The sequence below is a fragment of the Trichophyton rubrum genome (genome assembly GCF_000151425.1).
Source record: "Trichophyton rubrum CBS 118892 genomic scaffold supercont2.8, whole genome shotgun sequence".
NCBI lineage: Eukaryota > Fungi > Ascomycota > Eurotiomycetes > Onygenales > Arthrodermataceae > Trichophyton > Trichophyton rubrum.
The window spans coordinates 293900-319828 of record NW_003456421.1 but is presented as its reverse complement, the minus strand read 5'-3'; the positions used below and the strand labels follow the sequence as shown (position 1 = coordinate 319828).

At 46.7% G+C, this 25929-nt stretch overlaps 7 protein-coding genes across 7 annotated transcripts; 3 read left to right on the top strand and 4 right to left on the bottom strand.

Moving 5' to 3' along the window:
* Positions 1–312: 312 nt before the first annotated feature.
* On the bottom strand, positions 313–1474 carry TERG_06628 (uncharacterized protein; the record flags this gene model as incomplete). The annotated part of the gene is made up of 3 exons (XM_003232588.1): positions 313–873; positions 934–1301; positions 1381–1474. 3 exons carry the CDS (start codon positions 1472–1474, stop codon positions 313–315), a joined length of 1023 nt encoding a protein of 340 aa, XP_003232636.1.
* A 562-nt stretch (positions 1475–2036) lies between these two features.
* Positions 2037–6563, bottom strand: TERG_06627 (uncharacterized protein; the record flags this gene model as incomplete). Its single annotated transcript, XM_003232587.2, has 5 exons — positions 4144–6563; positions 3034–4034; positions 2602–2975; positions 2369–2523; positions 2037–2278 (listed from the first exon to the last, which is right to left on the bottom strand). The coding sequence occupies exons 1-5, from the start codon at positions 5993–5995 to the stop codon at positions 2037–2039; spliced, it is 3624 nt and encodes a 1207-aa protein (XP_003232635.1). The 5' UTR covers positions 5996–6563.
* A 359-nt stretch (positions 6564–6922) lies between these two features.
* TERG_06626 (uncharacterized protein) lies at positions 6923–7899 on the bottom strand (the record flags this gene model as incomplete). Its single annotated transcript, XM_003232586.1, has 2 exons — positions 6923–7550; positions 7871–7899. 2 exons carry the CDS (start codon positions 7897–7899, stop codon positions 6923–6925), a joined length of 657 nt encoding a protein of 218 aa, XP_003232634.1.
* A 2633-nt stretch (positions 7900–10532) lies between these two features.
* On the top strand, positions 10533–12409 carry TERG_06625 (uncharacterized protein; the record flags this gene model as incomplete). The annotated part of the gene is made up of 2 exons (XM_003232585.1): positions 10533–12043; positions 12118–12409. 2 exons carry the CDS (start codon positions 10533–10535, stop codon positions 12407–12409), a joined length of 1803 nt encoding a protein of 600 aa, XP_003232633.1.
* A 385-nt stretch (positions 12410–12794) lies between these two features.
* On the bottom strand, positions 12795–17798 carry TERG_06624 (uncharacterized protein; the record flags this gene model as incomplete). Its single annotated transcript, XM_003232584.2, has 2 exons — positions 12795–12852; positions 12919–17798. 2 exons carry the CDS (start codon positions 17796–17798, stop codon positions 12795–12797), a joined length of 4938 nt encoding a protein of 1645 aa, XP_003232632.2.
* Positions 17799–20258: 2460 nt separating this feature from the next.
* Positions 20259–23333, top strand: TERG_06623 (uncharacterized protein; the record flags this gene model as incomplete). Its single annotated transcript, XM_003232583.2, has 1 exon — positions 20259–23333. One exon carries the CDS (start codon positions 20259–20261, stop codon positions 23331–23333), a length of 3075 nt encoding a protein of 1024 aa, XP_003232631.2.
* Positions 23334–23967: 634 nt separating this feature from the next.
* Positions 23968–25763, top strand: TERG_06622 (uncharacterized protein; the record flags this gene model as incomplete). Its single annotated transcript, XM_003232582.1, has 6 exons — positions 23968–24708; positions 24787–24947; positions 25006–25086; positions 25147–25270; positions 25331–25459; positions 25572–25763. 6 exons carry the CDS (start codon positions 23968–23970, stop codon positions 25761–25763), a joined length of 1428 nt encoding a protein of 475 aa, XP_003232630.1.
* Between the last annotated feature and the right edge of the window lie 166 nt (positions 25764–25929).

The window sequence follows — 25929 nt, the reverse complement described above, 5'->3', positions numbered from 1 at the left end:
GATGGTTAGTAATATGCTTACGTCGAGGGCCATCGCAAGGAGTCGATCAAAGAATCTCATTTTTATAATATGGTTTTAAGCGTGTCACTTATGACAGTGTTGCAACGGCATTGTATTCACCAGTATGCAGGCAGTTAACTATAAAGGGTGTTTTGCTTTGTCTCGGGCTCTCAAAAGTAATTGCAAGAGGTCGCAGTGGGCTCCAGAGGTGCCAATAAACCCAGAGCTAGGAAAGTAACTTTAGGCTCCGCTATTTTGGCTGTTGAGAGCTGTAAGGATTCTTCTGCCAGAGGGGCGGAGCTTTAAAGTGCTTCACATGGCGTTGGTGATATCCCTCTTTTTACCTTTCCCTATTGAAGGCTGATTGGAGTCAGTCACACCTCCTAGTGCAGGTGAAGCACCAGGAGTATCTGGTCCTCCCAGTTTTGGCACTGGAGTCCTCGATGGTGATCGCACAGTAGACTTAGTCGCTCCGACACTGCCAGAAGGGTTCTCAGTTCCGGGAACTGTCAATGTATTTGCGGCATTCATTGAAATGATGAAGGACCCTGGTTCACCGACCAAAGGCATCTCATCCATATACTCGTCACCATAACGGGAGAGGAGGTTAAGCGCATCTGCAAGAGTTCTCATATCCTGACTTGCCGCTGCGCCTAGCTTGGAAGGCGGTGATACTGCGCCGGGTGTTGTATTTTGGGTACCAGGTACAGGAGTGGCCTCCTTTCCAGCTTGTGCGGACTGGGTAGCAGTCGTTTGGCCCGCCTCTGTATGCTTCTGAATTGGGGGAGTGTACGTATGGCCGTGAGATGGCGTAAAAAGCAGCTGTTTCGATGCGACAGGAAGGACCTTTGTGAGAGATGTGACAGTAGATAGCTAAGGGTAACGGTAGTCAGTAGAACGGCTAGTTGTGGCTGGTGCGAATTGGGGTATTACCATTCGGCGTCCGACCACACTCATCAATGACGGTGCCATATAAACGGAATCTCCTACAACAAAGTAGGTAGCCAGTATCTGGATCTCCTCCTGCATACCCGGCTGCCGGCGCCTGTTTTGCTTCCTAATCACCCATATATTCGATGGTTCTTGAGGAGCATTCCCGGCCGCTACAGCAGCAGCGGCCTCCTGTATAGGATCCTGAGCTACTACAAACTCCAGACCTTGCATAGTCTTTAACCTCCCTTCAAATGCTTCCCGAGTCTCGATGAATTGACGAAAGTTCTCATTGTGCATCGCTTGCAATGTTAAAGTCGCATTATTCGATGTAGAATCGAAGAAAGGCGATTCTGCAAAGTAGAACAAAACTACAATACCAGAAGCACGGCGTTAGTTTTGATTCAATTTGACAGTAAAGCAAAGTAATAGATTCATGCGCGATCTCACTATTATTGGAGTGGAGGAAGCCGCCCATTAACTGGACGTGTTGGGGAGACCGCCATGTTATCTCCTCCAAAACAACATCGGTCGAGTTCTCCATGATGGCGACGTCAATGAGGACCAGGCCTCATTCATCATTTGTCACGCCGCCAGAACAGAGGCCGAAACAGAAAGCTAACGGCCCAGGCGGAGGAACAGCTGCTGCTTTGTCGACCGTAGGTTGGATCTGGAGGTTTTGAGGCTAACTTGACCACGGCTTCTGTGTTTGCACTGTTTGCAACAGGCTAGCCAAGGTACGAAGCTACTAACTATAACTGGCTATGACGTCACGCCATCTCTAGATATAAATGACATGCAGCAAAGGAAAGCCTAGAGGGAGCGGCTTGCTTGCCAGGTGCACATAATAATAATGCAATGAATTAAATTATTGGATTGAGTAATTAAGGCCTGGCGGGCGGAGCCAAAGCGATTATTTCTCCTAGTTTAGTTCCCTAATTACCCCAGACCCTTCTTCCAAATTGCCTATTCCGTTCCGCCCTGTTCGTCCATGTGGCCGTTAATAAAAAATGTAGTGTCAGGAAGTTGAGAAAAATAAAATGAAATAAAATAAAGGAACGGTAGGGGAGTGTTATGGAATAGCATGGCCAGCATTGAGAAGTGGTTTAAATAGGGGCATATCTCTGCAGCTTATCGACTTCGTCAAGGCATGTCATTGCAGCAATCCAAGGGAAGCTGAGGAGTTTCTCTTGGTGTGCATGCGCGCTTCTAAGACCTGGCTTCTGTCCGGAGCTTTTTCCGTTTATGGCCACCCAAAAACAGGCAATCGAGCGCTCGAGTGCTTCTGTTCCCCCGGATTCCGTGTCTCTGATCATAGAAATCGTGAACTCGACGAGTCGGTTGTATTCTATGACAAAATGTGACAAAATGTTAGGGTATATGATTCTTTTTCCTTCTTCTCATTTTTAATAATCTCAAGGGGGTCCATTTTACTCACCATCCCGCATTTCTTTTGCATTATCCTTGTCTCTCCGACGTTGCTTATGTCCGTGGCCAAGAATAGTACCGACGAACAGTTCATATTCTGAGATAGAACTCTTCAAGGGCGTGGCTGAGTATTTACGCATTAATTCGCGAAGTTCATCCTCATAACTAACAATTCCCAGTGCGTCAGCCTGACAAGTATCCATAAACATATTAAGAGAGAACGAGATGAATGGTGGTCCATACATATCCCTGGTATCATGGAATATCCCCGTGAGATGGGTCCAAAGAAAACCATCCACCTCTGACAGCACATAGTTCCAGATCGAGCGAAGAACGTTTGTATTGGTATTGGTATCAACAGCTCCTGCATCCCGTAGCTGACAAAGGAAGCTTCGCTCGTCGATAGAACGATAGAGTCGACCTAGAATATTATTACTCTTGTAGTATCGAATTCTCCTACGGTCACTATCGTCCTCGTCCTCGTCATCATCTTCCTGCATGGTTGATTTTTTTTCACCAATAATACTTTCAATGCTATCTGCAACACGGAATCTAGGACTCTGGGCCATGAAATCTGGCCGGACCCGCGGGGCTCTGGGGATGCTCAAGACATCGACCTGTAAATGTATGAGAATTACTGTTAATAATGGGAGAAGAGTCGGACAATAAACGTACCGCTATCCCGCTCTTTGAGTAATCTACCGCAACGGAATGTAAATGAGCGAGTTTCAAGCATGCTTGGTCCAAAGTGCCGAACTCCGACTGGTCCGCAATTGTTTGATGTGTAGTTGCAATGCGGCCTAACTGATCCTGCTGCATAAAAGTAACAAAGAAGTCAATGATATCTTCAGTTTCGACCTTCCTGTCTAGCTCTTTGGCTTCAACCCGAGGATAGTTGGCAGGTGGAATAGTCTTTCGAGGAATTAGCCGGGTATCATAGATAATATTGTAGAGATCGCCATCAAGATCTCCACCGCTTAGCATACTTGGAAGATCACGATCACCATGTTGACTGAAGGCAACACAGTTATGTAGCTTGCGAAGAGGCGAGTTTGCTGGGACATCCACTGCATTGACAACCTGAATATCACCTGGATGCAGAGCTGGTGACCGTGTGATAACAACATTATCACGAACAAGAATCTCACGTCTACCGTTTTCCCCTAAATAAACGCAATAAATTTCGTTTTCCTTCAGATAGCCAGTTTCATCCATGATTCCATAGAGGGTGACGGCATTGGGAACGCGTATTCTTGCACGATATTTCAGGTCACGGAGCCTTAGCAATGTAGTGAGCTCCATTACCCGCTTCAGGAAAGGGTCCCGAGTATACCGTATTCCCAAACCCTTGAGAACTAAGAACAGCCATGGTAGTCGAAGGGACCTGGGTACGGGTGAGTCCTCAAGGAATTTGGCAGCTCGTTCCGTAGAATTGAAGGTCGAATATAGAAAGTTTATCTCGTCTTGTTGCAATTGGTGGAAAGCTTCAAATGGAACCCCTAAGTCTTCCAAAATTTTGATAATCTGGTTGTTCAAGTAAAATGGTAACGCTCTGATCCCGGCCCCACAAATCTCAATGTTGTATAGATCATCTGTGGGAAACTTGACCATTGACTCTCGAAGCATCAAGAACTCGCCTTTTCTCCTGGTATCCAGAGAAACCATCCCTTTGGCTCCTTGAATTTAAGTAAAAATTAGCACACATTATACTGAATTACTAAGAGATATATAATTCATATGTAGCAGGAATTGGGTTGCGTAGGGTGTGTAAGATAGTTGACTAACCAGCAATACGGATCTGGAAAACTGTTGGTTTCACCTTCTCCCGGAGCGCATATTCATTCCAGATCCTGTACATTAGATCGCGAGACATAACTCCAACCCCATCACTAAAGATACGATCGTTTCTCTTGACGTCTGGTGCTCTCATCCAGACTACCTCCTTGGAGACAGATATGGAGGTAAGGGTATCAGAAAATGCTTGACCAATCCTAGCTGCTTGCTTAGAAGGAGAACGGATGTGATCAAAGTAGCCGATATTGCCGATGATTGTCCTAGCATTGAGATAGTCACCGTCGGCTGTGGTGAAAGGGGCAGCAAACCAGCAGGTCTGGGCTCGCAGTGAAGAGTGAGAAAACCCAAGAAACTCGAACCCACGGCCTGCAATTTCAATACCCCGCTTCATGACCCCAGCAAATCTTTGATGGAAAATTGGTTCCAAGTTTGCATGTGGATCAAAGAATACAGGGTCACCTGTCTCGTCAAGGAATTCGACACGAATGAAATAGTCAATATTATCTAAATATTTGCGTAAAATTCGGTTCTTCGTTTCTGCGTATGGACCAGAAAGGTAGATTCCGGCAGGAGTAACCGTTGCTCGATGCACCAAAACGTTTTTCTCATGCATAAGATTGATGTCCCATTCAGTTCTTGCTTTCAAGATGGTATCTAGGTTTTTCTCCAAGGTCTCAGTAAGTGCTTCAATACCAGCATCAGAGGCTAATACACCAGGTGACGGGTAGACTGAATTTCCGTCTATTCGCATGAGTGCCTGAGCAACAATGTCGTGGGGATGTTGTTGATGTAGCCGGTGGACGGCTGGGAGAAGTAGCGAGGCTTGGTCCAGCGAAAGCTCTCCGTTCCATACCAGTTTCAGCAGCTGGAATTTGACACGGTAGTCAAATGGCATACGCGCCAGGTAGACCCCAAATTCCCTATCTAGTAGCTTGTAGGGCCGTCGAGGATAAACGCACATATCGTTCCATGTGCTCATCTTGGGAACGTTGCGGTCATGGGCTAAGTTGCGCACCACACCAGTATCTCGAGGGTCCTGGAGGGCAAATCTATAGGTAAAGCATCTTGCGGAAATATTTTCGTGGCCGGACGTTATATACCCGACTCTCCTCTTTGGTGGTGGAGGACGCCCTTTTGTCTGGAGCAACGCTGCCATTTGCACTTTCATCTGCTCTATTGGATCAGAAATATAGAACCTCGGGGCAACCTCTGTGGTGATGGTAACAGATGGCTTCGCATAAGCCCCCACGTAAATATCGTCAGCCACATTCCAGTAGGGTATTTCCATGCTGGTTTTTACCATGGACCGAATATCTGTAAAAAGAGCTTCGAACGCAGTCTTCCCAATGTGGATGACTCCTGGGCATGGAAATCGGAAGTATTCAACAAAGACTGGTTGATTTGCACGGTAGTCCCATGACCCACAGGACATCATAGTGACCTTAAAATGCCTGACTCGGTCAATCTGCCCTGTAATTGATCTTGGAGCAGGAGCAAAGCGCGCGTTTAGTCGCTCCTCTTCTTCCTCCCAAAGTGATTGTAGAAGTTGTTTATAGGGTACGTTGGTGCTCTTGCTCACATAAACAGGAATCCCATATAGCTTGAGAGTAACAGAGGGGTGAGGTGGCCTGCCAGGCCCTCGCACGGGGTTCATGCGTGATTCGTATGTGTCGAGGAAGTGCTGGCCTTTCCTAGCATCAGCAACAGTGATTCTACCATTTTTCCGGCCCACCTTTTGGAAGTCGAAGACATGAATTTGGAAATGCTCTAAAATAGGTTTGAGCTCCTTTATCAGGTGTTTCTCTTGAACCTGCTCTGGGAGGTTGCGACAGAAGATCTCCATCTCTATAACGCATAGATGAAGCAGCGCGCTGGTGTGACCGCCCGTAACAAGATAGTTCCCTTAGTGGAAATAACAGACAGAGGGGGAAAAGATAGGACGCGAGCCTATAGGCACAGAGAAATTTGCCTAAATAATAGGCAAAGTAGCAGATAGAATCAAAGGAGTGTTCAAACCCTCACTTGTAGGGGCAGGGCCAGGGCCACTTTAGACTGATCCGGGCCTGTAACAACGAGGCCACCAAAGTGTAGGGAGTGTCTTCTCGCTCTTCTATGCCTGCTAAAGAATGTATTATTATTATGAGATAGTTGTCCAAACTAACACGCTTTCTCTAGATAGTTGTTCTGGAGAGCTAGATGCCAGCATTCATGTTGACATGGCCAGAGATATTGCGGCTCTTAAGACAGCAAAGACAAGTATGAGATAAAACACGAGCTACCAGAAGAAAAGAGTGTCAGAGAGGGAGATAGACGAGCCAGTGAGGCAAAGAGAAGTGAGCAGAAACGAGTGAATGCTGTTGTTGTTTTTCTTTTTGCTTTCTTTCCTCCCCTTTGTCCTGCAGGCTGAAGCGTTGATGTCGCAAGGCCAAATTTGATGGTCGTTTCCAGGGCGGCCTCGGCTGCAAGGTTCCGCGGCTCCACCAAAAACTCAATGCTTCTTCTCAAGATCAATCAACGGCGCAGGCGTCGATGAAACAAGCAACATACGGTCAAAGCTGTCAAGTAGTTAGCTAGCTAGATCTTACGGGCAAAGGATAGATTACGAAAAGACGGCCTTATGCAGATAGATGCTTTGTCTCAACTCGTGCTATCATGATGATGTTTGCAGTAATCCTTGTCAGCGCCAGAATCGCCTATTCCTCAGCCGCATCAAATAACTACCTGTTTGAGTCCCCCTTAAGTCTCCCAACTATATTGGCCATTCAGATAACTAGCATTTTGTCCCCTGAGTGTGCTTGTGGAAGCGTTTGCAGATGTTGTTTGAGCCTCCTTCAGTTGGGCTTGGCCGTCCGGTGCGTCGCATGTCCGCAACTGCAGACAGAACGTCGATGAGGAACAATTTCGGATACTTGCTGGATGCAGGCTTACAGAAGTAGCCATTGATAGTGTTGGATGCATATAAGTCAACCAGAAGAGTCTTGAAGCCGGAACGCCCTTTCGCTTCCTCATAAGTAAACCGGACCGTCTCCGCGTCGGGCAGGATGATACTGCCGTTACATTTCCCGCTCGCTCTCTCTATGACTTCGTCGATAACGGCGTTTTGGAACTCGGTGTCTCCTAATTTCTTTCCGATGATGTAGGCTTTGACCAAGTTTATCGATTCTTTTCTCGTCTGCTGCTCAGAATCGGCACAGGGGATGATGCGTCGGTATATCCAGTTGATATAGCACTGCAGAGCCTCGGTGTACTTGTCTGGTATTATCAACGTGTACACATACCCCCTGGCTTCCTTCTGCTTCCTCAACGAGTGTCGTAGGGTGGAGGATTCCTTTACCAAACTCTCATGGATATGAAATGAACTCTTTCCGGCACGGATACTGATTATTTCTCCACCAAACCTATACGGGTGCGTTAGCTGTGTTTTCTTTTTGACGCGTTGTTCAAACCGATAGAATGATAGTAGTACTCAGCCATTTGACCTCTCTATCACTCGGATACGCCCGGTCTAACGTATGCTGCTTGAGACAGTACGTTTTTTTAGTCAGTATTGTGGGTTTCTTAGTGATAAAAGGAAGCTACTGATAAGTGGCTGAAGAATGCCAACTGATTAATGCTAAAGGGGGATGTTGATAAACGTACAATAAACAAAATAAAAAAAATCTACTTAGGTGTACAACATGAACAAATAAGAGAAAAATAAGCTGAAAGAGTTTAGTACTCGTCCTCAGCAATAAAACAAAAAGACATGGTGCTATGTCTAGACAGGGGGATCCTATCTCATAGTCATTACTCTTTTTCATTCTAAATGCTGGATAAGCTGAGAGAATGGAATGGTATAGACAAAAGCTATTGCTCTATTAATAATGGCCACGTTTAATTAAATCACAACAGAATGTGCTCCTCTAGTGATGGGTGATGGACTGGAAGACTTCTTTATCCTATCCACCAATAAAAGGCTGTATTTTCAGGTATATGCCCGTTCAGGGTGAGTGTTCAATGGGCAGTCTCAAACTTTGCCTACTCTGAACAGTGGGTCGGCTGCACTCAAAGGGTATTGATGGTATGTCAACCCATAGGATTGCAAATATAGAATAATATAGCGTGATATATGTTCTTGACGAAGCTAGCCGGCGAGTCGGCTATCATATCACTGCATATATCTTCCGGGAATGTGGATTCTAAGGCAGCGACAACGAGCTGCCTCCACATCTAGCTCAAGAATTTGGATTGCGTGATGCTTGAAACGAGGCGTGAGATATATGGTGAGCCAGAAATAAAACGAGCTAGTTATAGTTGGAGAATAATGCAGGTAGAATCACCAGTGCATTCTTCAACTCTAAACCTCCGCTGCTCCGCAGGCGCCCGCCTCGATAACTAACTGACATCCGCACCACTCATTAATCCGAAGAGGTTTCCTCGGAGGGGGTATTAAGTCACGACTAGCAAGAAGATTAGTATTGTTGACTTCGCCAAACAAACCTTGATTCCCGCCGTTTCTTCCGTCGTGACCTGCAGGCGGTGCTAACTGGAAGCTAGTTAGTTAATGCCTTCATTTGACCGGGGTAACTAAAGGTTGAGAAAGCCCTGGAGACCCCGGCGGCTCCACGGACGCAACTTGTACAATCGGGACAAAGCGTTAGCTAATGGTAAGACCACTTGCAGGCAGTCAGCAGGGTCGCGCATCCGGAAGATAAGCAGGAGGCCATCCTCAGCACACTTACTTATATCAGATAATCCGCAACATCACAAAAACCCACGATTAAGGGCAAGGAATATTCTCCGCACCGGCAGCGTCAATCACGATATCCCCAGTTGTTCTCGGCCATTTGCCCCAGCGGGGTTTTCCTGATCCCGGTCCTTATCAGGAGCAAATTAAACTAACGAGCTGCTCTGTTGCAAGGTGGAAAGACTTTCTCCGCATCCCGTACTTCGTACTTACATACCCTGGACTGCGTATATATGGGGGGAGCGAAATTATGGGCACCAAGGTAGAGATGTAGGCGAAGGAAGTCCGGAGAAATGAGTTTTGCCCTCGGCCGGCCTCCAAAGCAAGCACAGGCAAAGCAAATCACCGGTGGAGAGCCGAAAAAAAAAGGGTCATGACATGGTGGGCGTCGAAATAAAACGCCTGTCGGGCATGAATAATAATAACACGACGAGCTTGACTCGAGTCTTCCCTCGGTTAACTCGCGAGTTAACTAAGCGTTTCACGTGCCAGGCACAGACGGAGGTTATTTCGACCTCCGACATCAAAAAGGCCAGCAACAACAACAACTCTGATTGACCGTGACCGCGAACCCGACTAAGATCACACCTTCGCTCTCGTTTGCCAGCTGCGGCGGGCGGTATATTATACGCTTGAGACATCGGGGGGGAGCGAAGGGTGGAGAAACACGAGCTTGTATATTGCTTGTCGGTACCAAGCTATTATTGGCAGTCGGAAGCAATGCTTGACCAATCTCGCGAGCTTACGAGAGCAATGCGACTGTGACAGGGGCCTTGGTCCGTATAGTACTTATCTTCCATCCTGGACCCTCTTTTGCTCCTCTATGATCCCATGCAAATGCATCGCTCACCTACGGAGCGCGGCACAGAACCTTTAAAGGCCCTCAAGATGCATGTCACAAACGGAAAAATGGGCGCTATTTTGTTTCTTTCTCGGGTCGCGGAAGGCTGCAGATAGCTGCTTTGTGTTGCCTAATGATCAATCTGCCAAAAAAGGGGGATGGTGCACGGATTGCCAAACTAGCGGTTTTCAGCCAGGCTGTTCCAATGACCTTTTTCCCCAAGATTTGCCATGGTGCCGATCACCCCTCCAGCTTTGGGAGATTTGCTTGTCCTCCCCTGGCGATGGGATACGCTGATTCTATTGATTGGTTTGGCACTGGGGCAGTTCTCAAGGAAAGGATGGCACTGCCTAACCCTTGCCCGAAGGACAGAGTTCCTTCATAAGCGACAGGAGAAACCCTCTTTTTGTGCTGTTATTTATTTGACAGTTTTTTTGATCCCGTCAAGGGTCTCTCCGACGTCAACCCCGTTGCTAACTTACTTAACGAGAAAGTAATATTACGCTCCTCTTCAAGTTCGAGGACCCGCAACAAGCCCGAGGAGATAATATCAGTACATGCATGCAAGGATCCTGACTTCATGCACATCGTGTTACTTCCTGGACCTTACGAAAGAACAGCATTCTAGAACAGAAGCTCTTCTCCAGCCGAACTCGCCTTCTCGTAAGCCAGCGGGCAGCTGCGGGAAATTGCTGCTTAGCTCGTGCATATATAGCATACTCCTGTCCCTTCCGCAATTCCTCTTGCAAGAGTGACAGCAACAGCCGGAGAAGTTATCATCAACGGGACTGCCTTCAATCGCCTTCCCCAACCATGGTTTTCTTCACCCTTCGGGCCATTGGCGCCTGTCTCATCGGCCTGCCAGCCTTGATCACTGCTGCTCCCACCTCTCATATCTCTAATGACTTCCATGTGGTCGAACAGCTCAATGGAGTCCCCCAGGGATGGGTTCAGGAAGGCTCACCAGCTCCATCAACGCAGATGAAATTCAAGCTTGCGCTCGTGCAGGGTAAGACCGCTGAATTCGAGCAGCGGGTTATGGATATCTCCAACCCCAAACATGCTGATTACGGCAAATTCATGAGCCGCGAGGAGCTTGATGCTTTCCTACAGCCTTCACCCCAGGTGAAGGACTCCGTCTTTAACTGGCTCGCTTCTGAGGGTATTTCTAAGCGCTCTGTCAAGTCCAACACGGACTGGCTCACCTTTACCACCAGCATCGCCCAAGCCGAGAAGCTGTTCAATACCCGCTTCTACACGTTCAAGAACACCGCCGACGGCAGCCAGATTATCCGCACTCTAAAGTATTCCGTTGCTGCATCTGCTGCTCCATATGTCCAAATGGTCCAGCCAACCACCAAATTCAGTGCCCCTCGCCCTGAGTTGAGCAGCGTCTTCACCTCTGACCTCGAAATGACCTCTTCTGCGAATGTTGACTGCAATGTCACTATCACTCCTGACTGCATTCGAGAACTTTACAAGATGGGCAACACTTTTGCTAAGAAGGACCCCCGCAACAGACTTGGAATCTCCGGATACCTGGAACAATATGCTCGACTTGACGATTTCAGCACCTTCATTGACATGTTCGTTCCCTCTTTGAAGGGAACTACGTTCGATTTCAAGTCCATTGATGGCGCAAAGAATGAACAAAACTCTACCCTCGACAGCGTTGAAGCCAGTCTCGATGTTGACTATGCTATTGGCTTGTCCGGAGCTCTCTCCACTTACTACGGTACCGCGGGACGAGGAAAGCTCATTCCAGATCTTGACCAGCCCAACATCACTGAAAACAACAACGAGCCTTACATTGAGCAACTGTTCTATCTTCTCGACCTCCCTGATTCCGAACTCCCAGCTGTTTTGTCCACTTCTTATGGTGAGAACGAGCAAAGTGTTCCCCCAACTTACAGCTCCGTTGTCTGCAGCCTGTTTGGCCGTCTCGGTGCCCGAGGTGTTTCCGTCATCTTCAGCAGTGGTGACACCGGTGTCGGCAGTGCATGCCAGAGCAACGACGGAAAGAATACCACCAAGTTCAACCCAATTTTCCCAGCTGCCTGCCCCTTCGTCACTTCTGTTGGAGGCACCCACCAGATTAATCCCGAAGTTGCTATCCACTTCTCATCCGGTGGTTTCTCAGAGCGTTTTGCTCGCCCATGGTACCAAGAGCTCGATGTTAGGCATTACCTTGGACATGAGCTTGAAAAAGGAAAGTGGGACGGCATGTACAACCCTCAGGGACGTGGTTTCCCTGATGTCTCTGCCCAGTCCTATAAGTTCGCCACCCGCGACCATGGAAAGACTATTGGTGTCTCAGGAACTAGGTTAGTCTTGTCTCGTGCCGAGAACTCAGTTACTTACTTTTGGAATGTTCCTTGTGGCTGACCTTAACTTTCAGTGCTTCTGCCCCCCTCTTCGCCGGTGTAGTCTCGATCCTCAACTCCATTCGTCTCGCTCACAATAAACCAAGAATGGGATTCTTGAACCCATGGCTCTACACCATCGGTCGAAGCGGGTTTACCGACATCGTTCACGGTGGCTCCAATGGCTGTACCGGAACTGATATGTACAGCCACCTCCCTACCCCATATGTCCCCGGTGCCAGCTGGAATGCCACCAAGGGATGGGACCCAGTTACCGGACTGGGAACTCCAAACTTCGAGAAACTCTCCAAATTGGTTCTCATTTAAGATCGATTGTAATGGGGACAAAAGCTATCACGTATGTGCCATATCGCTTGAGACATAGACATTCGGTATATACGCGAAACATAGACAACCCCATATAGACATCTTCTATGGAACAAGCATATACTTATGATCAAAGGAATATAAATCCCTTCTTATAATCTACCATTAGCTTATTTAATAATAATAATTTACAAGGGGTTTAATTTTTCCTGGACGAAGCTGGAACCCTCCCACTGTAACGATTTTGTAACAATTCAATGACTGGATTACCCGTATTTCAAAGGAAAATCCAACGGCGTATTTGAGGAGAACTTCCTGTGTATCCCAGACCGCAAATAAACAATCCACAGCTGTGTCTGATATCTGTCGGTGAGGATCCTGCTATTCACTTTGCCGCAAGTATTTGAATGCATTTATCAAAGTATTGGGTAACGAGACTCTCACTATATTAACAGCCATGAAATTAGGGCTCTAGTTCGGTTATAGAGATAGGGGCAGCCAAAACTTACGTATAAAAGCCATGTTCCGCTCCATGATCAGATACAAGGTTGTGTGCAAGCTCATGGCATAGAATCACGAACCAGTACACTAAACCTTCCCTCCTTTCGTCCCGAGCAACATTTTCAAGGTGCAAGCGTTCGAAATAGGCGAAATTGCAGAACAGACTGCCACCCGAGTTAAAAGCAATGGTTTTCCCACTGGTATCGTAGAATATGCTGAGAGTTTCTAGGCGAAGCCCAAAGATCTTTGCACAATCTATAAGTATTTTGGTAAATAGCTCAACATTGGAGTGGTTAGCACGAATGAACGCTTCCGGATCCCTGGGCTCTTTTCCGATAAATATCTTGATACCTCCCAGCAGGCAGAAGAACTTGAGGTCTTGCGCAGGACGTTCATCACAATAGGTTTTCTTTTCTTCGATTTCCTTTTGTTGTCCCTGACTGCGTAGTTCATTTGATGTAAATGGCTGTGAAGCATTGATCGCGGATTGCAATTGCGACTGCAAAGCCCCTGGGGAGGTAGTAATAGTTTGGAGAGAATTTTTTTTCTCCTCTTCTCGGGTTGTGAGTCTGTCGGAGAGATGCTTTTTCAAGTTATTTTGAGGGAAATCGAAGGGCAGGCCAAATCTCTTTGTTAAATCGGAAAAGAGACCACCTGGAGGTTGATTTTCATTTGGACGCGAAATGGGAGGTGGAGATGAATGTCTAGCCAAGCTGTTTGTAGGAGAATCCGGGAAAATACCAGGCATGGCTGCTTCATGCTGTTGTTGAACTGCAAGCCGCTGCGATTCTTGAAGCTCCTCCGTTCTTTTCTTCTCCATCTCTTGCATCTCTCGTGCCTGCTGCATCTCCTTTTCAAGCTGGCTTTGTCGCTGCTGCTCTGCAATTCTTGCCTCAGCTGCTTTCTGACGGAGAATTCTTTCGACATTGTACCCTCTTGCCCGTAATTCTAGAAGATCTGTCTTCAACAGCATCTCTAATGTAAGTGTAGAGTGAAGCTTCGGCCTCGATAATATAATACTTACAAGAGCTTGACTGATCTGATATAGATCAAGCTTGCCCTCTGCAATTGACAAAACAACGCTGCTTAGCTTATGTGTCATTACAGCACTGCGGTCTTCTACATGGGACATTCCCCAGCCACGGAGAGAGCGTCGCAGCTTAATGCTCCGCACTGTCTGAACACTTAGGTTCTTCTCTAACCATCGAGTATCATGGCGTATCGTGTTACTCGGAAGGTCATGCAAGAAGAGCCTAGACCTCTCGTATATGAGCTTTTGTAGTTTCCATGCACTGCGCTGGTCAGAACTAAGTTGGCCACATTGAGCTGTCTCATCAACCAAACTGCTCAAATTGGAAGATCCAAGAGTGGAATACATATCCTCAAGTAATTCTTCCTGTGGAGCTGCGAGCAATTTCTCCTTGAACAGGCTAAAGCTGGAATAGTCATCAACGATAACTGCATCCGCGGCACTTGTTAAATGCCACTCCTTGATTGCCTGTTCCTCTTCTTCATCATCACTAGATTCTCCCGTATCTAGAAGTGACTTCTTGGTGTTTGAGCCCCGAGGAATCTCCTTGCTTGCGAATAGGAATGGAGCACGTTTCATCTCTGCGAAAAGGGCTTTGTCCTTTCTGATTGTTGGCATGTGCTCTGCAATTCCTCGTAATAGCTTCAGATACTTTTCAGAGCTCTGGAGCTTAGATGATATCCTAGTAGGCTCCTTAACAAGGATAGAAGCCAGTTCGGAATGCGTTGGCTGCCTCTTGGAGCCACATGCAAGAAGAAACATGTTTGCCTCAGCGCCAAAATCCACAAAGTCAAAAATATCTCCATATTCGTCAGAATCGCCGAGGTAACAGTTGTGAGGAGCAACATATTGCATTGTGGCGGTGCTCTTTTCTGTTAGGGGTTTCCGGGCTATAGGGATTATGGGGGCTTGCCCAATGCGTGCGGCAGATGGAGGTGAAATTTCAGCGACACGGCTTGCCATATATTTAAAAAGGGACCTTGCTTGGGATTTCGATTCCGGGCGTTTTTTAATGAGGATGGTGATACATTCGTTGATCGATGGGTGATGACTCACTCCAAATTTCAAAGCATGAGGGTGCAAATCCCTTCGAAGAATGTCGAACCCAAACAGCGCAGCTCCTTCGGCAGTGAAACAATTTGAAGGGTTACTTAGGCCACCCCCTTCTACTGGCAGGAACGGAGTCATGGATTGACTATAGTCAAAATTGGCATAATTATTGGAGACATGGTTTGCAATGAAATAACCCATAGCTTTGTCTAAAAGCCTCAAATCATTAGAGGCCGCAGCATATGCCATAAGTTTGATCATTTCCGCCACTGTCGGTATGCTCTTCAACCCAAGAGAGGCCAAAAATTTGCCCTCGGCGCTTGAAGGGAGATACTTTCCAGGCCAGTACAGGAGAGGAAAACCAAGATCTCTGAAAGCGGCGTTTGGCTCAAACAGTTGTGAAACTTGATAACGTTCTTCGGATGGTTTTCCGTCGCCTTTTGTCTCGGCAGAACATATTTTAGCCTTGCGGAGTTTTGTTATATCTTCTGGAGGTATATCCTGCCGAACACAAGCCAAATATTTGATCAACTCGACATGGCTCCATTTCGCCTGGGATACTGCACCGGTATCTGACCTGTCTTTGGGGTTGTTCAAAAGACGTTCAAAGATAATACTAATGTCCACGGTTTTCCGCACACCCAAGTCACCTAGAAACTTCTCTTTGACGCCATTCAGGCCGGTGACAACTGGAAGATCATCAAATATTCGGACTGAAGGGAAGTATGCCTCTTGTGGTTTACTCATCCCTGCCTTTGTGGGGATGACCGTATGTTGCCGTAAAGAATCAACTATTTCTTTCTTCGAGCTAGCTGGTATGGAATCCCATTGTTTAGACACAACCGGGAGAACACGACTTGCAAAGTCACGCGAGCGAGTTATATCATGTTCAGCTGGTAAAAGCTTACGATTAGACGAGTTGTGCACCAGCCACTGGACCCAAGTATCGACCTGCAGTTCTTGCCAACCAATCGACATTAGGCCAGACGCTGATAATGGTTTTGAAAATTTAGGCGGAAGAACAAAAGGAGGTAATGGCAGTTCCGGAGCGATGCGGGCTAAATTGGCAAAGCAACTGATATCTCTTAATACTAGGAGTGCGGGGCCACTACCACCTTCTTCGTTGTTGGCCACTGCAACTGCAAGAAGCGACTTGACTGTGGCATTGTTAATTTCTCCGTGCTTAGACTTCTGAATAATCCATGAAAGAAATTCATGCAGCTGCGGCGAGGTTAAGGCCTTATTCTCTAACTCAGTCTTGATATCAGTTATTGTGACTTCGGTGATTAAACCGAACTCGATCAATCTTCCAACGAATCCCCTAGCTTCGGAGACCAACTGTTCAGGGAGAACTGGAATTCCATCCATGAAGCTAAGGTCCTTCGGCGCAGTCCGGACTTGGTGGCTTGGAAGAATACCACGAGTAGATAGGATCTCCAAGTAGGCATTCTGGCTGCAGGTCCAGAAAGAATCTTCAACCACCTGCCGTACTTGTGAAGTCGGAGTTGACTCCCGAAAGACAAACTGATTTGAAATATGAATGGTCTCCGGAAGAACTGCGCTGATATCTTCTTTCTGAAGATAAGACCTTCCGGACCTTTTAAGTCTGAAAAGGAGCTGATCCTTTAGAGATGACATCTCAGCGGACCAAGCAATCCTACAAACAATCCCAACAACTCGCAGAAGCTCAAGGTTCCAAGTACGAACCCAACGAGCATTTAAATCTATGCTCTCTCGCTCCACGGTTGGAATCAACGATGGGGCTGATACATGCGCGTTCAAGCCTGTGGTCTGGTGAGTCGGGAAACCGATATAAATTCTTCCAGAACGGGATGGGGCAACACTGCCAAAGATAGCCTGTGTGTCAGGGCTCGCGGAAACGGGGGAAGCAGTATATGACGTGGTAAGTATCGCAAGCCTCGTTATTTTTGGAGGCGGCTTTTTCGTTGCCCGCTCTAACTCGTGGCTAAAAGATGGTGAAACTAATGTTTTAATGTGGCCGGTAGTGATTTGGAGGAAGACGGAGGAATCCTTGTAAGCAAGAAGGTTCTCTTCAGCGCCATTCCGGCTAGTCTTCTCAGATTTTGAATATTTATCATCAGTCGTGGATGAGCCAGTGAGTCGAGAAAAGAAACTCCTTAGAGACGCTGTAGTATCATGTACGCGGTTGCCTTCGTACCTAGATGGATTAGTCGGAGATTTCCAACCTACCGCCTTCATCCAAGCAGCATCCAGCTGAGCAACCTCCCGGGTTATATCAGCTACCCTCATTATTCCATCCTGAGTTTTGGTTGATATGTCTCTGGGTATCATAACTGGAACACCTGGGGCAAGCTTCTTTGAGAGTTTCAACAAGTTCCAGTCATCCAACCAAAGTTCTATAGCCTCTAGTCCAACAAAGGTAAGACTACTGGCAAGAAACTGGCAGAGAGGCATGAGTCCCGGGATTGGCGAGGTAGTATTTCTATAATCAAGCACAAAGACCGTGTCAGGGCTGGAGTCTCTCTCGTCTAGCTGTAAGCGACGTGTAAAAAGTGCGTTTTCTTTCCAGTAAAACGCAATCGCCTCTTTGCCAGAGGAGACAAATGGTTCTTCACAATCAGAAAATACACTGTAAAATCCAACACCAAAAGCTCCTATTTTTGTTTCATCTGGGTTTCCTTCTGCTATCCGCTTCAACCGAGCCCAGTCATTGGCACTGAACGGAGTGCCGTTATTTCGCAGAGAGAGCCGTTTTATGGTATGGTGTGATATAACATGTTTTATTAGTGAGCTGTCGTCTGTAGCGGTAGGTGCAGGTACTGTCATAGATGGCGTAGTTTCGAATTTGATTACCACTCTGGTGGCCGAGGCATCCGAGGCGTTTTGTATGAGTTCTCGCAACACGGTCCTAAGCAAGAGCGTCAGTGCTGGATAGGTTAAACAATCAAAAAGGAAAAATAATCACCATTCTCCAGAGTATCGTGCTAGCACTTTATCTATTAGAGCTCTAGTGTTCACTGTAACAGCTTCTTCATCAAAGCCAGAACCAATGGCTCTCGCCTTCAGCGAGGTGAAATCAATATTGTTTGCCATAGTACGTCATTCGTATAACATATACTAGGTCTTCAGAATATATGTTCAAGGCCTCACAATTACCGACTCATCCCCCGTTGCTTGGATGGTACGCCTCTGCTGAACTACTAGGCTCCAGCCAGATATGACGCAGAGAGGATCCTACTTCGCGGCCTTTCCAGGCCAAACGAAGCAGTGAACGAGAAAGTAGTTATGGTATCAGATAGATGGAGCTCGTCGAATACCTCCTTTGTGTCCCGCACTGGTGGTTAGCTGATAAACGGGCGTTTGTGCTATTTTTGTTTCTTGAACGTGTCAAAGTACCACAACGTCGAAGTGTCGACCAAACTCCAGCTCATGTGACGGACGCAAAGTTGGTGATGTCAACACGAACCGCCCAAAAATCTGTAACTGCTACGCTAACTACCTAGTTAACTACGATGGACTCTCGCCAGACTCGCGATCGATGAAGACGCCTGAGCTGTTAACGCATTTGCAGATTGCAGAGACGGTAGACCTCTGCCTACCGCTTAGTTAATGACCTGAATTTGCCCCTGCGATGCTTAAACACCACTTCGCGCGCAATCCAGACCAGCCGTGAATTCCTACGACCAGCCTCCGATCTCAATGTTACAATGACAATTGACCCCCTTTCTCCTATTGCGCCGGCGCGCCTACGGGTCCTGTTACTTCCCACCGGTAGAATCAGGCGATCCAGGTTCTTAGGCTTCGCCGAGCGACTTCGAGCGCACAATGTAGTTCGTCTGGGGGATGTGAGCCCAGAAGGGAGCTTAAGCAAGAGTATGGAAAAGCCGTTAGGCTTCCAAAACCGAAGGAAAAGCTTCATATTAATGGTTTACCCTATAACTAACATTCACTAATTCTAGATTCGTTCTCTCCGCTTGCCTACCCATCTGGAATGATTATCTACGACCTATCTATATCCGTACCCCCTATCTCCCACCTAGAAGTGTTTCCTTTTGAGCTTTTCAGGGAGCCGCTTATCATTCTAGCAGTTGCCGATGGTACAGAGATCGCAAGGGGAAAAAAGGGGGATAGAAATGATCCACTCAAGAAGAAGTCCAGTGGAATTGAACGCAATAAGCATCCTACCCCGGAGGGTCTTGACCAGCTTATCCAAGAGCTAGATGGGATAAACCAAGATTACCCTAAATCTGTACTCCAACAGCTCTTAGTTTTCGACTATGATGGATTAGAAAACATAGTTTCTGGCCCTGAGCAGGTAATATGGATACCCAGCCCGGAAGCATCACGGCCCACAACCATGAAGACGGTAATGTGTGACATATCTGCCCGAGTCCTAGGAGGGCTACAAAAATTCTCAGAATCAATACCGCAATGGCAAAGTATTGAATCTCCAAAGGTATCATCTTGGGGTCCACGACGGACTTTAGATGCTAAGTCACCCGACAAGGTCTCCCATAGAATGACAATGCCAGCACATCTACCATCACGACCAACTGAACAATCCTTAGAAGGCACCGAATCGCCCCCAATTGTCAACCATGAATCCCCTACCACATTCGATGAAATTACCCGTTCAATCCAAATATCGAACAAAACGACTTCAACCCTTAGCTCTAGTTCCAAACCCGGGTCCAAGGAAAATAGTGGAGATCGATTTTCAGTGGTGGGCGTTTCCAGTCTTGCATCCAACGAGAGAGCAAAAGCTCGCTTCCAGGGCCGTCTTCATATTCTTACCGGCATACTGCATCTCCAAGGAGGCTTATGGCCTGAGGCCCTCAAAGATCTTATAGAAGGCGCTTCCATTGCCAGGTCTGGGAGTGATTATATATGGCATGCAAAGGCCTTAGAAGCGATATTGATCTGTCTTCTTCTGTTTGGGTGGGTGGGTGCAAGTTTTCAGGTATGCAATCTCCCTTTGATTGCTTCCATTTTAGAATGTATATCTGACAGACATGGTGTTTTCTTTTAAAGATTCCTCACATATGTTATCCTAATGGCGACAGGGCAATCGCAAAATCTACCCCAGCTCAAGGAAACATCGAGTCTCGTGGAAAGTCAGAACCTGAAGCTAGATCTTTGGCTCTCCATAACCTCGCGAGCATTCTTCCTGACATTTCCAATTATATATTAAGCCTCTACAATCGAGCTATTAATATAACGGATGAACCGCTTCCCCAACTAGTGTTCTCGGAAACAGTCATAAGACTTGCAAAGCTTCTGACAACCATGCAAGTACGCGATGGTTCTCTTGATACCGACGGTCTACAGCATGTAGTCTTGAATAAACCCCTGGAGCGCATGTCACTACCCGACCAACAAAGAAAATCCAACACTTTTCGCAAAACTGAAATAACGTCTTTCTTATTCCGTGCACTCCCATCTTCACTATCTTCGGATGTTCCTGTGACAGATGCGGTTCAGATATTCATTGGTGTGGCTGCTGTCTTATCGCCTCTAGGAATGGAGCGAAAGCGGGCATTCGTTCTGAAGGAGCTTTTCTCAATACTCATCCCTGGACTTGTACAAGCTAGGAAGATTGGTGCGGCAGAAATTGGCATTCACCCAGCTGCAGGATTATCTGCCCTCAGCAATGCCTCTTTCGACATCAACGCTTTGGATATTGGCCCTGCAAATATGGAAGCAGGTTTAAGATCGGTTCTGTCTCTTATTGGAGGGGTTTATGGCGCTAAGCTTACCAACGGACGGATAAACAGCGAATGGCAGAATGATGGACATGATTTTGACTATGACTCAATTGAGGCAATCATTGAGCGTACATTTCAGAACTCTGCCCTTGATACATATGGCGACTTGGCTTTGAAGATTGATATACTTAAATCCTGTATCAACTTCTGTGAAGCACTGCCTGACTTTTCCGGCGTTTTGAAGTTTACTGTTGCTCTACTACACGCCGCCAAAGGCACATATATGCTCACCACAGATCTTCAGAAGAACAGGCCACTTCTGAGTCCCGACGAGCAAACTCGTTTATACAATACGGTTAAACGCACAGTCAGCGTTGCACACAAGCTCGGGGTGTCAAATTTGGAAGCTGAATATTGGGATGATTTCTTGGTTCGCGATGTGCTGATACAACCTTCGGGTGCAGAACCTCCTGTTCGACGAACGAAGCAAGATTTTGGGGTTACCTTTAGTACTGAAAAAGGCGGCGAAACAGAACCATTTATCTATAATGCATTCTCCAAGCCCCTTACACCAACCGCCGAGGCACCGTTGATTGCTGGCGAGCCTGCAACCGCAAGGGTTATTCTACAAAACCCATTCGACTTTGAACTCGAGATTGAACACATACAACTTGAAGGTGAAGGCATTGCCTTTGATGCCAGTGCATCAAATCTTCTCCTTGCGCCATTCTGTCTGCAGGAAATCGGGGTTACTCTATTAGCTGCAGAGGAAGGTGTGCTCAAAATCACTGGATGCACTGTCAAGGTAAAGTTTTGCCGAGAAAGACGATTCCCTATCTTCAAGAAGATATGGAAATCCGTGGCGGAAACCAAGCTCAAACGCAGCGGATTAGCTGCTAAGGACCCTTCCTTATCGCGGCCTACCTCATGGAGTTCGAATACATCCCAAGGAGCAATACCTTCGAGGAAACCGCCAGAAACTACGACTTTGTCTGCGAATATTATCAAAGCGCAGCCCATGATTGAAGTGCGAAGCTCCTCGCTTTTACAATCTGCAATAATGATGCTAGAAGGGGAAACTAGCTTGTTTGAGATTACATTACATAACACATCCGATTGTCCTGCTGATCTCCTTCTCTTTACTTTTCAAGATTCTACAACAGCTCATCTACAAGTGGCATTAAACAACAAAGACAACCTGCCTACAGAAATTTACGAGTTGGAATATCAGATGTTGAAACGGCCGCCATTACGTTTACGAACCTCCGGACCAGGGCAAGAAATACCATCCCTTGACCCTGGTGAATCAAAGACGTTTACAATTGAAGTATTAGGCAAGCCTGGCCTTAGAAAAGCCACTATTCAAGTTGATTATGCATGTATTGGTGCATCGCCTTCGGAACTTCCAGACACTTTTTATACCAGGCAGATCAGTATACCCTTGACTGTCACCGTCAATGCCAGCTTGAATATTTCCCGGTGCGAGATCCTGCCTTTCAATGGTCATCTTGGATGGATCGGTGATGCATCCTCTGATATAAAATCAAAAAAGCACCCAACGACATATGCCACCTTACCTGACCCTTCGATTGTTTCTACCGGTGGCCGAAATGATCCACAGATATCACCAGTTATATCTCAACTAGGATCGAAATACACAGGATCAGACTACTGCTTATTGCTTATAGATTTACGAAACTCGTGGCCTAACCCAATATCTGCTTATCTGAAGGTCACTGACTCGACTGAGGAAAAAATTGATCGTTCCGAGGCCGGAAGTTCGACTCTTCATTTACAGGAAGTCTCTGATGTACTACAACCCGGGCACCTCTCTCGCTTCGCCCTGGTTATTCCACGGATATACCTGGATGATCCCCACCAGAAAATTCCGGTATTAAATGCTGCAAATAGGCGGCAGTTTGTAGTTAGCGCTAATAAGCTTAGCTATGAGGCGGAAACTGCCAAAAGAGAAGCATTCTGGCTTCGTGAAAAGATGTTCGAGAATCTCCACGGGCTATGGAAGGACGAGGTTACGGGCCGTGAAGGAGTTATTGACTTCCGTGCGATTGTGTTAACCAATCGTATGATCAGCTCACTCCGAGTAGACGACATAGAGCCAAGCTTTAATCTTCTGCCGCTACAGAAAACAATCGACCAGGAATCCTGCAGTGACCAATACCCAGCTATCCTACAAACAGGACAGTCAAGATTCTCCGTTTCAACTGACACATTCTTCAACCTTCAAACCACGCTTTTCAACCGCTCTTCAAAGCCAATTCATCCCATTATCCGGATTCAGCCTACTTTGCGCAACCAACCATATACAATTGCGCTTGAATTATCAAGGCGCCTATCCTGTACAGGGATGCTTCAACGAGCACTTCCGGTTCTAGGCCCCAGGGAACAGAGACAAATAAACCTAGGCATTACTATTCACTGTGCTGGAGAGTACGAAATTAGAGCTACAGTTGAGGAAGTTAAGGCTGCAAACACGATAATCGAACCGACAGAAGAGAAAGCCGCCCCGTTATTCGATAAACATGCATACCATCATGATAGCTACCAGCAATCCTTCGATACCAAGGCACCGCGACAGCGACGTAAATGGCATTCTAGACTACCTTGTATAATAACAGCACGAGAGAGCCTCGTGTGACATCATTTTCCTGCCAACTTGTTAGATGTTGCCGCGTTTTCTTCCCATCCCTCAGGAGTGTTCGCTTTCCTTCTATACCGCCCTCTTCGATGCTCTTGTTTTTGTTCTTCTCCTTGTTCTTCTACTCCTTCTTCTGCTTTTCACGATATACAGGACGTTAATGAAGTCTCCCGTAGATAACGATTATGATAACCTTTGTTATCCCTCTTCCCCCAGTTCACGTGGCATTCCAACAACTCTGTAGGTAGAGAAATTAGTTAAAGTTTGCATAAAATTTACCTCTTTTTAGAGTTCTTCCACAAAACCGGCATAAAATTATGTCCGAGCCTCGGCTGAAGAAAAAGATGGAAGCTTTGATAAGATAAGCTCGGAGATTCCAAGTCTTATATCTTCCAGGGCCCTTGTTCAACTTTTTCCCTCTCCCAGCTCTGCTCATAGAGATTTGATTGCAGTAATACAAGCCGGTCTTGCTTATTGTTTATCCATTGACCCTTTTCGTTTTAGCGTGGCTCACCGCAGGATCTTGACAAACACTTTTATATACCCCTCCCAACCGTCTGGATAGCAAACAGACATTAGAAGACAACTTGTGGCATATCCAAAAGCCAAAATATCGCGTCTACGCAATACGCAGATGGGAATTCTCTCCTGGTTTCTCCCTAATGGGAGGGTGTCCTTCCATCATGCTGGGAAATCTGTCATCTTAAAACGAAAACCACAGAAGAAAGGCCCTGGAGTGGACGAGTCGAAATACATCTCCCTTGCTGACCTCTGCAAATCTGCTACACCCGCTGACTGCCAGCTAAATCCTTTCTTGTTTAATGGGCATTTGCAGACGGCATGGACCCTTATGAGAACAGATGATATTCCGGTTTACTACAAGCGATGGCGGTTTGAAGGGGACAGCCCCGACTATCGCGGGAGCTTTGAAGTGGATTTTGTTGTTCCGCCTTACGACGTCAATAAGACAAGCAGTTCCCTTACTTCTGAGCAGTCTGATAATGGCACGTTTGAATCTTCTACTCCACCAGACTCAACACACCCATCTCCCCGCACAAGCTTCTTTACAAAGGAGGAATTCTCAGCCCTCCCGTCTGACGATAAGAAGCCCATGCTTGTTGTCTTACATGGCTTGTCCGGTGGATCACACGAACCATACCTACGAAATATAGTCGATCCGCTCCACAAGCAAGGCTGGGAAGTATGTGTTGTTAACTTCCGAGGATGTGCAAATTCCAAGGTTACAAGTTCGATATTATACAATGCGCGCGCAACTTGGGATGTTCGACAGACCGTACGCTGGTTACGAAAGAACTTCCCTTTCCGCCCTTTATTTGGAATTGGATTCTCACTGGGCGCAAATATCCTGACAAACGTAAGCCATGTCATTATTATATCTCTGCTATCTATGACGGCCCATACAGGTTACTGATATACATATATACACGATTAGTATGTTGGAGAGGAAGGCGAGGATTGCCAGTTAAAGGCGGCAGTCGTCTGCTCAAATCCCTGGAATCTTGAAGTTAGTTCCCTGGCATTGCAAAGGACCTGGGTGGGATTGCAGATATATTCTAAAACTATGGGGGCGAGTATGAGGCGGCTCTTTGAACAGTACGCAAAAACCCCGTATATAACCAGGACTCATATTTCTAACTACCAGTGTATAAAGACATGTTGACAAGTTACGGGAGCACCCTCGAGTCAATGTTGAACGAGTCCGGAAAACCACCTATCTTCACGAGTTTGATAGGTAAGTTTGTCCGATTAATGGTTGAACCCAGCCAAAAGCTTTTGCTTATCTGTCTCTCAGAGAATTACAAGCGCCTGTTTGGGGTTATCCCACTGAAACTGCTTACTATCGCGATGCTTCCTCCATCGACTCACTGTTCGCAGTAAAGATCCCTCTTTTTGCCATCCAGGCGGAAGATGACGCGGTACGAAATCAAACCCTGCCCATTATAATAGGATGTCGAGGTACTAACATCGTGGCTTAGATTTCCTCAAAAGAAGCACTACCATACCTTGAGATGACCAAGACCCCGTACGCAGTAATGTGTACTACTTCCTGGGGAGGTCATCTAAGCTGGTTTGAGTACGGAGGAGGAAGATGGTTCACCAAACCTGTAAGTTACTAACGATTTCATTCAATTATGTCATCCGCTGAGCATCGCCCACTAAGTCTTCCACCCATGCATAATGCCCATGGAGATTCGACTTCTAACCTATGGATTATAGGTTGTCAATTTTCTCAATAAAATGGTATCTGAAATCGACCTTGATGCTCCACTGACAGTAGTGGAGGAGGAGATGGAGAGCAAGAGTAACTTGAACCCTGCGGCATCTCCTGAAAGAGTTGATGGTCCCCATCCGGACTTCACGCCCATGAGGCGGAAATTGCATATGCCCATCCCGGACGGCAGAGAATAACCGCATCCTTTACCCTACGGTATTAATCAAACTATATTCCATCCCACTGCAAAGTTCGGAGATCCAGGTGACGGAATTCCGTTATAGGTATTGAGTTTCTCTCGGTTTGACAATGACCCTCTTTTGTCTCTCGAGTTAAGGATAACCGCACTTTATATAGAAGGTT